At 38.6% G+C, this 14,402-nt stretch overlaps 1 protein-coding gene across 1 annotated transcript in view; it reads right to left on the bottom strand.

Annotated features, from left to right (window-relative positions):
- The window catches only part of LOC139949543 (glutaminase kidney isoform, mitochondrial-like), a 34,117-nt gene that overhangs the window by 14,312 nt on the left and 5,403 nt on the right, over positions 1–14,402 (bottom strand). Inside the window, exons 4-12 of the mRNA XM_071947917.1 lie at positions 10,524–10,653; positions 9,605–9,848; positions 8,796–8,854; positions 7,981–8,072; positions 6,445–6,562; positions 4,826–5,002; positions 3,650–3,781; positions 2,795–2,890; positions 2,211–2,413 (exon numbers count right to left, since the gene is read on the bottom strand). Coding sequence (XP_071804018.1) covers positions 2,211–2,413; positions 2,795–2,890; positions 3,650–3,781; positions 4,826–5,002; positions 6,445–6,562; positions 7,981–8,072; positions 8,796–8,854; positions 9,605–9,848; positions 10,524–10,653 — 1,251 coding nt within the window. The remainder of the gene's footprint in view (positions 1–2,210; positions 2,414–2,794; positions 2,891–3,649; positions 3,782–4,825; positions 5,003–6,444; positions 6,563–7,980; positions 8,073–8,795; positions 8,855–9,604; positions 9,849–10,523; positions 10,654–14,402) is intronic.

The following is a 14,402-nucleotide window of genomic DNA, read 5'->3' as shown; positions in this document are numbered from 1 at the left end:
TTTTTTACAAATTTGATTTCGAGACCTATGATTTAGATTTTGAAGTGTCGACAAGGATGTTTTTTTTTCTTTCATTTGTATCTCGCAACATCAACTACCAATTGAGCACAAATTTTGACAGGTTTGTTATTTTATGCATATGTTGAGATACATCAAGTGAGAAGACTGGTCAATTACCAATAGTGTCCAGTGTCTGTAAATGATTTTGGCTGTTGGCCGAAATCAACTACCACCAGGGGCATGTTGTTTCCTACTTCTGTGGATGGAACTACCCCCTTCACAGTCCATAAGGATGTAGGCACTTACATGTACTTGCTCAAGGGCACAAGTGTCCATTCTGTGGATGGAACAGGGTTACCCCCTTCACAGTCCATAAGGATGTAGGCACTTACATGTACTTGCTCAAGGGCACAAGTGTCCATTCTGTGGATGGAACAGGGTTACCCCCTTCACAGTCCATAAGGATGTAGGCACTTACATGTACTTGCTCAAGGGCACAAGTGTCCATTCTGTGGATGGAACAGGGTTACCCCCTTCACAGTCCATAAGGATGTAGGCACTTACTGCTTAATGACAGGGATTTGAACCCACACTCTGCTGCTGACAACACCAGAGCTTGGGTCCAGTGAACTAAACTGCTCACAAAAAGTAAGGAAACCTTTTTCAATCCAGTATATTTGTTGTTATTTAATACTCTCTTTGTATATGGTATATATCAATGCAAAGCTGAACCGTTCCTCTTTAAAATGATACCACATTTGCAATGATTACATGTTGCTGGACTTGGCAACAAGAATAACAATGAGGCAAAGTCACAAATCAAATGTGCCAAAATTACCGTTGTCTGTGAATGGTCAATAGGTAATGCTCAATAATCAAACCGATCAAGCTATTCAGAACCATTAGTGGTTTACATCATGATTTGCACCAGTGAGCTCATCGGACACAATTAACCCTCATCTCATGAAAAACACCTTGTTTGATGGGTATTTGCAAAACGATATTCTACAGCCGAACGCAGTCCCATACTTGCAGACTCTTGAACCAAATGCCATCTTTCAAGATGACAACGCTCGCCCCAATCGAGCCCGACTGGTGACTGACTGCCTGAAAAATGTTGGGGTGGACTGGATGGATTGGCCTGCTAACAGTCCAGACCTGAATCCCATGGAACATCTGTGAGATTAGCTTGGCCTCGCTGTCCGTGCCAGAACCACCAACACATCAACTGTGGCTGACCTAACCAGGTTCCTTAATGAAGAATGGAATGCCATCCCTCATCATCAGTGCATCACAAGACTTACAAGTGTGCAGCATGAGAAGAAGGTGCCAGGCTGTCATCAAGGCCTTCGGATCATCCACTTGGTACTGCACTTTTTGTATCAATAAAGTGTATTATGATCAGTAAGTTGTCTTGCTCTATACCAAACTTCTTGTCTCAATAAAGTGGATTAAGATCAGTAAGTTGTCTTGCTTGCTTGAATTACAGTGTCAATTTGATTGTTCACACAGTAACACAAAATTGCTAATTTTGGCACATTTGATTTGTGACTTTGTCTCATTCTCATTAATGTGGTTAAGTCCAGCAACATGTAATCATTGCAACTGTGGTATCATCTTAAAGAGGAACAGTTCAGCTTTGCATTGATATATACCATATACAAAGAGAGTATTAAATAATAACATTAATATTGGATTGAAAAAAGTTCCCTTACTTTTTGTGAGCAGTTTAGACCGCTGGGTCACGACAGGCAGTTTTGACAAAATAGGGAGACCACTAATTCAGCACTTAGATTGTTCAGTTTCTAGAGAGCCGGCACATTTATCCGGTGATTGTCCCAGCTTTATCCCAGCTTTGCTCAACTATTACTTGTTAAACTCTAAATTAATCACAAATTTACCAAGTCAGTTTCCCTTAGGGTGTTTTACCGCGGTGAATTGAAATGCACCAAACAGGCGAAGATTTCACAATCTCAATATTACGATGGCCTAAAACAAACTCATTTGTGCTCTATAAAATCGGGCCTTGATAACTAATAAGTAACATGACCATGTCTTCACTCATTCACTTACAACTTGTTGAGTTGAAATGCACCAAACAGCCGTTGATAGAGCGCAATCTCAATATTACGATGGCCTAAAAAAAACTAAAATAGCTCTAAAAACCATCCTTGATAACTAAAAAGTCGCACGACCATGTCTGAACTTACTTGTCTTTTGGGCTGACCTGAACGCTACACCTTTCCAAAAGGAATCGCACAACTTCAACGTGTCCCTGTGAAGCACCGACATGAAGCGCCGTTCTCATAGCGTAATCCCTCTGCTCCATGTCTTCACCTTGAAGTAGGTACTGTCTCAGGACGCTAACGTCGCCGTTGTACGCAGCGAAGAAAAGCTTCACCACTCGTGATGCCTGAAGAGATGGAATAATAATTATAATAGTGGCTTCTTCTCACTCTGGCTTATCAGTAACACCAGAGCTTGAGTCCGGTGCTCTTAGCCGTTAGGCCATGCCACAGAACGGAAGTGGATCAATTTGGCAGTCCTTCATAATTTTCAAACTAAAAGTCTAATATAATTATAAGTATGAAATTTGCTCCAATATTTTGACAGCCTGCACACACAAAAACTAGAAGGAAAGCAGGATTTTCTTTTTGGAATGCGCGGCTGGATAACTTTTTTAATCATCTTCCTGTAGTTGCTCCTTTGCAATTTTGTTTCTATTGTCGCGGTCAACAACAACAAAATAATAAAAAAAATAAAAGTAAGAAATAGACTCATGACGTTGACTCGCCTTGCTTTCACGTTTTTGTCGTCTTGGGTCTCGTTTCTTAGAAGAAGCATGGAGAAGGTCATCATGGTTGTGGAAGTTGTAGATACTGATGAGATCCTGAAGAACAGAAAACAAACAGAGAGAGAGAAAACTCCTAAAACATGTCTTGCACACAAATATCAATTATTACCAGAGGAAACAATGTGTTGTTTTTCAAATTGGAGGAGATTTCACAGGAGGGGATTTTCGACCTATAGGCATTTGCCGTGGTTACACTCCTCAAATTATGCCCTGCTTAAAGGGAAGGTACACGTTTGGTAATTACTCAAAGTAAATATTAACTTAAAAATTGACTTGGTAACAAGCATTGGAGAGCTGTTGTTAGTATAAAACATTGTGAGAAACGACTCCCTCTGAAGTATTGTTGTTTTTCAGAAAGAGGTAATTTCTCACTAAAATATTAAAAGACTTCTAGCAAGAGTCTTTTATTCCTATCTGAAAGCACACAGATTCGTCCAACAAGGGTGTTTTTTCTTTCATCATTTTCTTGCAACTTCGACGACCAATTGAGCCCAAATTTTCACAGGCTTGTTATTCTATGGTTGAGATGGGATACACCAAGTAATCACTAGTACCGTTCCAACCAAACCCCATCTTTCCAGTGCTGCTGATCTGAGGTCAGTGGTATCACAACCTGACCATTCTTGGATGTCAACATTTCACACATTAACTATTAATTCAATTCTAGTTGACATTTTAGGCATTTGCCTGTGGTCTCCTCCTCAAATAATACCTCGTTGGAAGTCACATTTTTTAACATGGCATTGTCAAATTTCCAACAAAATTCAGAAAAAATCTCCTCTGTATCCTACTTACATCACAGAAGTTGAGACCTCGTACACTGTTGCCGAACCTGTCTAATGGGGGTGACCACAGCATGAAGCCCATAACATTAGGTACTACCACCATGATACCACCAGCCACACCAGACTTTGCTGGCATACCAACCTGTGGTAATAAAGAAATAGTCATTCAAATGTAGAGTAATTAAATAACTTAAGTAACGTTCTGTTTTATGGTTATGATTGCAGGTGATGCTAGTTGTTGTGTCTCTCATCCCTTTTTATAACACCCCTTACTAGTATTCTCCCTGCTCATTGGTTTAGAGCGCGTCACATGACATGTCTTAGTTTTGCTAGACGACGGCCGTGTGATAGTGCGTCGGTTTGCCGTGCGCTAGTCCGAAGACTAGCACATGGCGTGCATTACCCAGACGCCCGTTGCGTGTACGAGGATGATAAATTAATAGTCTGTAACAGTTTCGGATTGCACCACACTACATGCAGCACAGTAAAAGGTTTTTTCAGTCTGTATTCACGTCGTCCGTGGATTGTAGCATGCAGGTCTGTAACTTAATAATAATACAGTATTAAGAAATGTTTGGGGTGTTATAAAACAAATATTGACTGCTTTTACTCGTGCAATGGTTAAAACGATGACTCCCTCGGTGATCCCCGGAGCGTTCTATTTTCCATATAGATATGGATATAATTTATTGACATGTGAGGACGTTTGTGGAGTTTGAATACAAAGTAACATTTTTCTTTATTGATTTTCATTGAAGATAGTAAGTTGAAGTGAAGTTAAGAACGTTTTGAGATTTGAAGTTTCGATTTGCTGAAGTAAGAATAGATAAATTAGTTTGGTTTAATTTTGGAGGAGATTTTATTTGAATCAAGGAATTGTAATTAGAGCCAAAGAATATTGGACATTTTGATTGATAGTGTTCGATGACTAATTTCATAAGTAAATATTGATGTATATAGTAAATTAGAAGTGTTTCCTTCACTGTTCATTTATTTCATGAGTGCATGGCTTGTTCGTCTTTCTTACATTTGTTGTTTGGAGCCACATCCCATGGTTATGTGACAACCACTAATTTGTGTCCACTTGCCACACCACACCTGCAACTTATATATCCTGTGAGGAGTTTGTTGCAGTATTATACAGATACAGATACTTTATACACAAAATGTTTGTGATGAATCTTACTTTAAAAGCAAACTGTCCCGAGTGGTCGTACATCCCACATGATGACATAACGGTCAATGCGTCACGCACCGCTGCAGAGTCAAACACCTTCTTTCCCGTCATTGGACAAATGCCACCGTTGGCCAAGGTGGCTGCTATGACACTTCCAGACTCACACGTCACTTCCAGCGAACACACCTACAAAAGATTCAAGACAAAATACAGGATTATGAATTACCAAAAATGTTAAAATATTTTTGTTTTTAAGTTTCTATCCCAAAACCAGTTCATTACAGACCAGGGGCTGATTTCACAAAGAGCTAAGATTGATCTTAACTGCAAATCAATCATAGTTGCAAAGTAAAGTGTGAAGTCACAATACAAATCACTATTGTAAACTGTATGACGTAAACTGTATTAACAACACCACTTACTTCCACCATCTGTAAGAAAATGGATTGGTCAGGGTGCCTTTGGTTAAAGCGGCCCCCGCCTGTTGAACAAACTACCTCCAGAAATCCACCAGTCTGACTCAATCATGAAGTTAAAAAAAAACTGTTTAAGATTTAACTGTTGGGTGGATTTCACAAAGGTACATGTAGTCGTACCTTAGGACTAGTCCTAGGCAATGCTAAGAGATATGACCAGTCCTAAGTTAGGACCAGTAACTCATCCTAACTTAGGACCAGTCCTATCTCTTAGCATTGCTTAGGACTAGTCCTAAGTTAGGACTACTGTACCTTTGTGAAATCGACCCCAGAGCTCATTCATTTGTTTATTGTTAATTCTTTACTTATTCAGTGCCTTGTTCTAATGTCTAGGATATGTGCGCTTTATAAGAACTTTGTATTATTGGTATTATTACGGTAATACTGTCAACTTGTCTAACAATGAATTTTATTGGTTTGGGATCGAGCCGTGACCCAGTTTCTGCCAAGCAAGATTTTTCTTTGCTTATCACATTTTTATGCCTACAGGCTTTATGAAATTAAAGGTAGTGAACACTATTGGTAATTGTCAAAGACTAGCCTTCACAGTTGGTGTATCTCAACATATGCATAAAATAACAAACCTGTGAAAATTTGAGCTTAATCGGTCATCGAACTTGCGAGATAATAATGAAAGAAAAAAACACCCTTGTCACACAAAGTTGTGTGCCTTCAAATGCTTGATTTCGAGACCTCAAATTCTAAACTTGAGGTCTTGAAATCAAATTCGTTGAAAATTGCTTCTTCCTCAAAAACTACTTTACAATGTACTTTAGAGGGAGCCGTTTCTCACAATGTTTTATACCATCAACCTCTCCCCATTACTTGTAATCAATAAAGGTTTTATGCTAATAATTATTTTGAGTAATTACCAATAGTGTCCACTGCCCTTAACTATTGATAAAACTTGAGTACACAGAATTGAACATGTATGATAACAGCGCTTTCAGAATACAAAAAAATAGATCGTACACGTACAACCTTGGCATTGTGAAAGTTAAAATGGGCCAGTAAGGCTATGTCTGAAACAGCGACTTCAGCTGCAGCTACGGCTAGATCAGCACATCTGTCAGTGTTGAAGAATAAGCAGATGCGCGTCATCTAGCCGTAGCCGTAGCCAAGGTCACAGTTTCAGACACAGCCTAAATGTACCTGGAAGTAAAGATCCAGTGTCTCCATTGGATTTACTCCCTCTGGAAAGCACCCATACTCCTGCAGCAGATAGGTCAAGGCGTAGTTGCGGTTGCCAGATTCCTTTTCGGATAAAAATCTAGAAGAAGAAAAAACAATAATTGAAGTATAATGCATGTTTGAAGCTTTGGATGGTGTGGATGTTAAGGTAACTTTAAAGCCATTATACACTTTCGGTACAGAAAAAAATTAAAAGTTCACAGATTTACAAATAGTTTACAGGGTTTACAGAAGGTAATGGTGTAGAAAGAATTGTCTTGAAATATTGTTCCGTGAAATGCTTTACTTTTTGAGAAAACATTAAAACAATATCAATTCTCGATAGCGAGAATTCAGATTTATTTTAAACACATGTCATGACACGGCGAAACGTGCGGAAACCAAGGGTGGGTTTTCCCGTTATTTTCTCCCGACTCCGATGCCCGATTGAGCCTAAACTTTCACAGGTTTGTTATTTCATATATAAGTTGTGATACACGAAGTGTGGGACTTGGACAATACTGTTTACCGAAAGTGTCCAATGGCTTTAAGTAGTAAGCTTGCAGGAACAACCATGTTTAGAGTATTAATTTGAAGATCTTGTGGTTTAGTCATCGGGTATGGGTTTGAATCGTGGTCATGAAACTTGTGTCCATGAGCAAGATACTTCCCCAAAAATAGGTTGTCTTCACCCAGGGGTATAAATGGTTACCTGCGAGGGTAGATATTGTGTTTGAAAAAGCCTTTTTATTCTGTCCAAACATGTGCTAAAAGATAAAACCGGAGTGGCTAAGTGTTATTCAACGCCGACCTGTTTAACTTAAAACAGCTAAACCTGATTCTAGGAACACGTTGCCTTGGATCGGACGAGTTGGTCTATAAATTGCGTGTGTAACAGTTTTTTTATAAAATGCATGTTTGTGTGGATCATTGTATTCTACTTTTACAACATCTTTCTACCCATATGCATTTTATAACAAACGGTTACAAACGCTTTTCAAAGACCAACTCGACCGATCCAAGGCAACGTGTTCCTTTAAGATTTTAAGATTCTTAAAGGCAGTGGACACTATTGGTAATTGTCAAAGACTAGCCTTCACAGTTGGTGTATCTCAACATATGCATAAAATCACAAACCTTTGAAAATTTGAGCTCAATCGATCATCTAAGTTGCGAGATTATAATGAAAGAAAAACAACCCTTGCAACACGAAGTTGTGTGCGTTTAGATGGTTGATTTCGAGACCTAAAGTTCTTAACTTGAGGTCTTGAAATCAAATTCGTGGAAAATTACTTCTTTCTCGAAAACTATGGCACTTCAGATGGAGCCGTTGCTCACAATGTTTTATACCATCAACCTCTCCACATTACTCATCACCAAGTAAGGTTTTATGCTAATAATTATTTTGTGAAATCCACCCCTGTCTTGATAGGCCCTGTCAAGTAAGAAGAACCGTGACTTTTTATACTCAAGACAAATGAACTACAAGACTCTCCAGCTTGCCTGGTGATGACTTACGTTGCGTTGCTGAATCCTACAAATTCTCCTCCTGCCATTTCCTTGAATCTCTGCATAATGTTATCAAACCGGTCCGCCATGTTGTTAGCATGCTTTTGAATAACCGACAAAACAAAAACAAATTAGAGAAAATAATCCAACAATTAACAAAAAACGTTGTCAGTGTTTTTTTTTTTTCTTTTGGTGTGGGGCGGTGTGTAAAAACAAATTCTTACATTCTCATTGATTTCTGTCGGACTTCCAACTTATTTGCCTTTGATAAAATCCGTTTTTTTTTTTTTAAATAGCCTGAAAAGTCAATTAAGTCTAAACCATGTGAACATGTAGGTCAGCCCTTTTTCAACTTTTTTTTTTCTGTGGACCAAACATCATGCCTGGTAATTCTCAGTAGGCTAATATTGAACTTTATATCATCTTTGCTCGCGTTTTGGCACTTAACAAATACAATAATCTTCTTTATCTTCCAGTGCGCGCTAATCCACCAATCAGAAGCTCGAACTACTAGGGGGATAAAGACATATGCTACAACCTCTGTTTTATATCCTACTTCCTCTGTTTTTATTACACAGTGCGTATTGTGAAATGTCATTTTGTCACGCTCTGTATACGGACAGTGCAAAAATGACATTCTAAACTTTGTGTGCGTGAACAAAACGCTCTGAAATTTCATACTTTGCGCGTTGCAAGTGAGACTGGAAGATAAATTCGTTATTCGGCCTCGTTGGATATTTAGAAGCGCTTTATTTTTTCGTATTCAATTCTCGCTTGTGTGATAACTTATAATATTAACAAACAAACAACCATATGGGACTTACATTGAGCAGTGATAACACCAATATTGCACCAGAATTATTCATAGGGTTGTGAGGTTTATCTGCAACAAGAAAAAAAAAATAAAAATTTTTGATAACAATTCGATAAATCTACTCCGCGTTAGATAGTAGAATAAAGAAAGACAGTTCTCTAAGAATAAACTCTACCTGACATGGTGTAGATACACACATGGTGTTACCGCAAACCATAACCATAACAATGATGACAAATTTATGTGTGATTTGAATTGATGGTTTGCATGGTGGAAAAATAAATAAGTAAGAACATGAAGAATATAAACTGAAACCATGTATCTTTTGAGTATGTGTGGTTCCACATGAACCTGTGGACTCCATGTTTCGGACAGTACATCTATGCTCTGTCCATTGACACCAGATGACTGGTTATTGCAGTGATGAATTCTGAGACTTTAGCACCTTATAAGGGTTTACAAGGTGCTACGGCGCATTCAGCAGCCACAACCATGTTTTAAATGTACATGGGACCAACGGCTTCACGTCCCATTCGAAGGACGAAGCAATGGTTAAGTGTCTTCCTTATGGACACAAGTGTCACGGCTGGGAATTCGAACCCACACTGTGCTGATCAGAAACACCAGAGTTTGAATTTGGTGCTCTTAACCGCTAGGCCACGTCACTTCCATATCTGCTACTGTAAGAGCGGATTCTTTGCAGAGCCATAAAATTGGGCTCTGGGCACCATGTACATGTAAAGCTGCATTGACAGATTATTGTAAAGTGCGCTACATAACAACTACATGTAGCTATTGTAAAGTGCTTACAATACTTACTATTATCATTAAGGCAAAGATCATTGAAGGTACGGCCGCTGGGTTCGTGCCCAACAAACCTGTGAACGTAATCAGCACCATGCTTAGTCAGAACCTCAGCGTAGATGGGTGCTTTGCTACAAGACTGTAACGAGAAGGGTATATTGGTGTCACCGATGGAGTGGCGCTGACCGTCGATGGTGCAGAGTGACACGCCCCAGTGATCGGGGTTTTGTCGCGCTAGTTGAGGTATGTACGTTGCTAACTGTGAAAGAGAGAGGGGGGAGACAAAAGGAGAGAGATAAATGTTGGAAACTTTGTCAGAATTTGTTTTAAAGGCAGTGGACACTTTCGGTAATTACTCAAAATAATTATTGGCATAAAACCTTTCTTGGTGATGAGTAATGTGGAGAGGTTGATGGTATAAGACATTGTGAGAATTGGCTACATCTGAAGTGCCATAGTTTTCAAAAAAGAAGTAATTTTCCACGAATCTGATTTCAAGACCTCAGATTTAGAACTTGAGGTCTTGAAATCAATCATCTTAATGCACACAACTGCGACAAGGGCGTTTTTTTCTTTCATTATTATCTCGCAAGTTCGATGACCGATTGAGCTCAAATTTTCACAGGTTTGTTATTTTATGCATAATGTTGAGATACACCAACTGTGAAGGCTAGTCTTTGACAACTACCAATAGTGTCCACTGCCTTTAACAAGAAATAAACCACAAGGGAAGCTGACTGGGTTAATTTAAAACCAAACTTCAGTTGAACAAAGAAAGATTTACTAGAGTGGTACTTCAACCGGCGACCTTGTACGACACGTTAATTCCGAGGTAACAGTTCAAGCCCATCTATAGTAAAATCCTTGAGTAAAGTTTCTTGAAAGTCAAGCCCTAAATAGTTTCATGTCTTCTGTTAGAATTGAATAATCTTACCTTCCCATCGGTATTTAATTTAATCTTCTCGTATAATTGGTCTACTTCAGCAGTAAAATCCTGAAAGTCTGGCACAATGAACATGTTGCGTAGAGCGCGGCCTATGAGTACAATATTCTCTGATATGCATCTGAAAAAAGAAATAGAAAGAAAAACAGAATTTAACACAAGGTTCACCGAGGATTTTTCAAAAGTCTGGGGGGACTCTGGATCAAAACTTTCGGATGTTTTACCAAAGCACGCTGCATTTGAAACAAGGTGTTTGAATTGTTTTCCACTTGGGTTTGAAAGGCACTGTACGTTTGGTTATTACTCAAAACAAATATTAACTTAAAAACTGACTTGGAGAGCTGTTGGTGGTATAAAACATTGTGGGAAATGACCCCCTCTGAAGTAACGTAATTTTTGAGAAAAAGGTAATTTCTCACTAAAATAATAAAATACTTCTAGCTAGAAGTCTTGTATTCCTATCTGAATGCACACAAATTCGTCCAACAACATGAACAAGGGTATTTTTTTCTTTCATCATTTTCTCGCAACTCCGATGACCAATTGAGCTCAAATTTTCACCTAGGCGTGTTATTTTATGCAAAGATGGGATACACCAAGTGAGGACACTGGTCTTTGACAATTACCAAACATGTACATTCCCTTAAAAGCCCTTCTTCGCAATTTGGAGCATAGGCCTACAGTTTTCTGATGCACATTTTACACTTTATTCTACAACAACTTCAATGAATATTGATGATATTTAATGAAAAAAGCAATGAAATTGTTGTTCTGACGAAGTCCTCTGTGGAATTCACAGACCCATTTCTGTTTAACCCAGTGAGGTGATCAGGTTTTGAGTTTTGCTCTCAAACAAAGTTTTACACCATTTAAACATGAGGTTAGATTAAAGGGACATATTGCCTTGGATCGGTCGAGTTGGTCTTTGAAAAGCGTTTGTAACCGTTTTTTATAAAATGCATATGGGTAGAAAGATGTTGTAAAAGTAGAATACAATGATCCACACAAACATGCCTCGAAATTGCACGGTTTTCCTTTTACCTCGACGACTAACACGTCGGCCATTTATGGGGGTCAAAATTTTGACTCCCATAAATGGCTGACCGTGTTAGTTCGCACAGTAGAAGAAAAACCACGCAATTTCGAGTCAAACTTGTGTGGATCATTGTATTATACTTTTAAAACATCTTTCCAACCATATGCATTATATAAAAAACGGTTACAAACGCTTTTGTTTTGACCAACTCGTCCGTTCCAAGGCAACGTGTTCCTTTAAGGTTAACTCTGTTCTTCCACTTTCAGAAAAGTTTGTTTCTATTTGAAAATGAGTCCATCACAAAACTAAGTTTGACCTTTTGAAACCCTTGAAGCACTTTTGTTCACAGACCTCCTTTCATGTATTTACAAATCCCAAACAGACTTTAAAGCCATTGGACCCTTTCGGTTCAGAAAAAGAAAAAAAAGTTCACAGATTTACAAATAACTTTCAGGGTTTACAGAAGGCAATGGTGAAAGACTTCTTTTGAAATATTATTCCATGAAATGCTTTACTTTTTGAGAAAACAGCAAAACAATATAAATTCTCGTTAACGAGAATTACGGATTTATTTTAAACACATGTCATGACACGGCGAAACGCGCGGAAACAAGGGTGGGTTTTTCCGTTGTTTTCTCCCGACTCCGATGACCGATTGAGCCTAAATTTTCACAGGTTTGTTACTTGATATAGAAGTTGTGGTACACAAAGTGTGGGCCTTGGACAACACTGTTTACCGAAAGGGTCCAATGGCTTTAAAGGAACATTACAGAATTGGTTTTTGCTAACAAAACAGTTGCTTGCAGTGTAAGCACTTTATCTGATCCACCATATACATAAACTGACAAACCTGTAGAAGTTTGAGATCGATCGGCCATCTGAGTCACGAGAGAACAGTGAAAAACCAGTTACAAATTTTGCATTGCATCAAAGCCAAAATAAAAATGAATAAAATGCCCACTGAGCGATTAACGCCAAACGCGAGGTTAGATTATTTATTCCTCATCAAATATGACATTTCAGACAGAAATATTTCAAGGGATGTTTTCTACTATCATCATCATTAGACCGTGTAAGTTTTATGTAAATCTGTGATCTTCACGATTTTTGTTTCTTACCAATTCTGTAACGTTCCTTTAAATATTTGTTTATTTATCTTCTCCCATGCAGTGAAAGCAAACTTCACAATTGATGCTCAAATGTGTGTGTACAACTGTAGACGTCTGAATCAAACTACGTGCTTGCTATGATTCTGTGTTGGACTGAGGTCTACCATGGGTCTACATACATACAGTAAACTAGGAATTTTACATTAGAGTCTAACTGTTTGGGTCAAAAAGGATTTATATTTCGCTGAACCACCATGACCACAGCAACAGTGTTAAAATGTTATAATCTTTCTGGTAAATGAAATCCAATGTAGCCTAAGAAATTACTAGCATTTGTGACTCATAGGCCTGAAGTATCCTGTGCAGAGAAGATGATGAAGAAGTTTAGATGTCAGATTGTAAATGCTGGGAGGAAAACCCTTGAACTAAGGAAAACCCCAGCACAGGGAAATGTAGGTCAGCATGTCAGGGCTTGAAACTAACACTGGGAACGCATCAGGCCCAAAGCCAGTGATTTTAGCGTCGGGCCAGTAAACTCAAGACCTGAGAAATCCAGCAGTCCTGTGTTTTTAAGTAAACACTTTGCTGCATTTTTATATTAAAGCCATTATACACTTTCGGAACAGAATAAAAAAAAAATCACAGATTTACAAATAACTTACAGGGTTTACAGAAGGTAATGGTGAAAGACTTCTCTTGAAATATAAGTCCATGAAATGCTTTACTTTTTGAGAAAACATTAAAACAATTATCATTCCCAATATCGAGAATTACGAACTTATTTTGAACACATGTCATAAACGGCGAAATGTGCGGAAACAAGGGTGGGTTTTCCCGTTATTTTCTCCCGACTCCTATGACCGATTGAGCCTAAATTTTCACAGGTTTGTTATTTTCTGTATAAGTTGTGATACACGAAGTGTGGGCCTTTGGACAATACTGTTTAATGAAAGTGTCCAATGGCTTTAAACTAAAAATTACAAATATCTTTTAATTCTGTTGAGTATTGAATAGGCCTACCCATAAGAAAACATGGGATAGGGCCTGAAGGGCCTATTCTTAGTGATGGTTCCAAAAACAGCTCAAATGGGAAATTGTGTAGATAGTGTTCTTAACCCTGGTCTTGTATCAATGTTCTAGTCAAGTTTTGAGCTACACACAGTACAAGCACAGCAGTCTTGTGGGTGTATTTCCCCCAAATTTGAACCCTGTATGATTGTAGGGACTGGAAACCCAAGCCACACCTTGAAAGGCTTCCTGTGATTTAATCAGGGGTCACCGAGGTCACAGGCAGACTGAGCCAACATGAATGACACGTACATGTACATGTATGTTGTTAAATGCATTGCATTTGGTAAACTTGATTCAAGTCTTTGATCTAGTTCTACTTAGATAGCGGTTGTTCTTCTGCATCTCAGCCACGAAAAACATCCCCCCCACATTATTAGCTATCACGCGCCCTAACTCGCAATCTAAAGACTTTAAAAGGTTGATCACTTGTAGCGGCTATCAGGACGACTAAAAAGCCACGATCAAAGACTTAGAACCAAGTCTAGATGCAATTGGTTGCTGGTGAGCCTCGTGTGACAAGTTCCTAAGGTAGAACTAATAAATTACAAGAGGTAGATTTTCACAAAGAAAATCTTGAGTTAGGACGAGTTACTCATCTTTACATGCCTAATACTAGTTCTATTAGGACTAGTCTTATCTTCTTGTGGAATTGAC

The sequence above is a fragment of the Asterias amurensis genome, chromosome 17 (assembly GCF_032118995.1).
Source record: "Asterias amurensis chromosome 17, ASM3211899v1".
In the NCBI taxonomy this organism is placed as follows: domain Eukaryota; kingdom Metazoa; phylum Echinodermata; class Asteroidea; order Forcipulatida; family Asteriidae; genus Asterias; species Asterias amurensis.
Note: the sequence above shows the minus strand (reverse complement) of the source record. Positions and strands in the feature narration are given on the sequence as shown.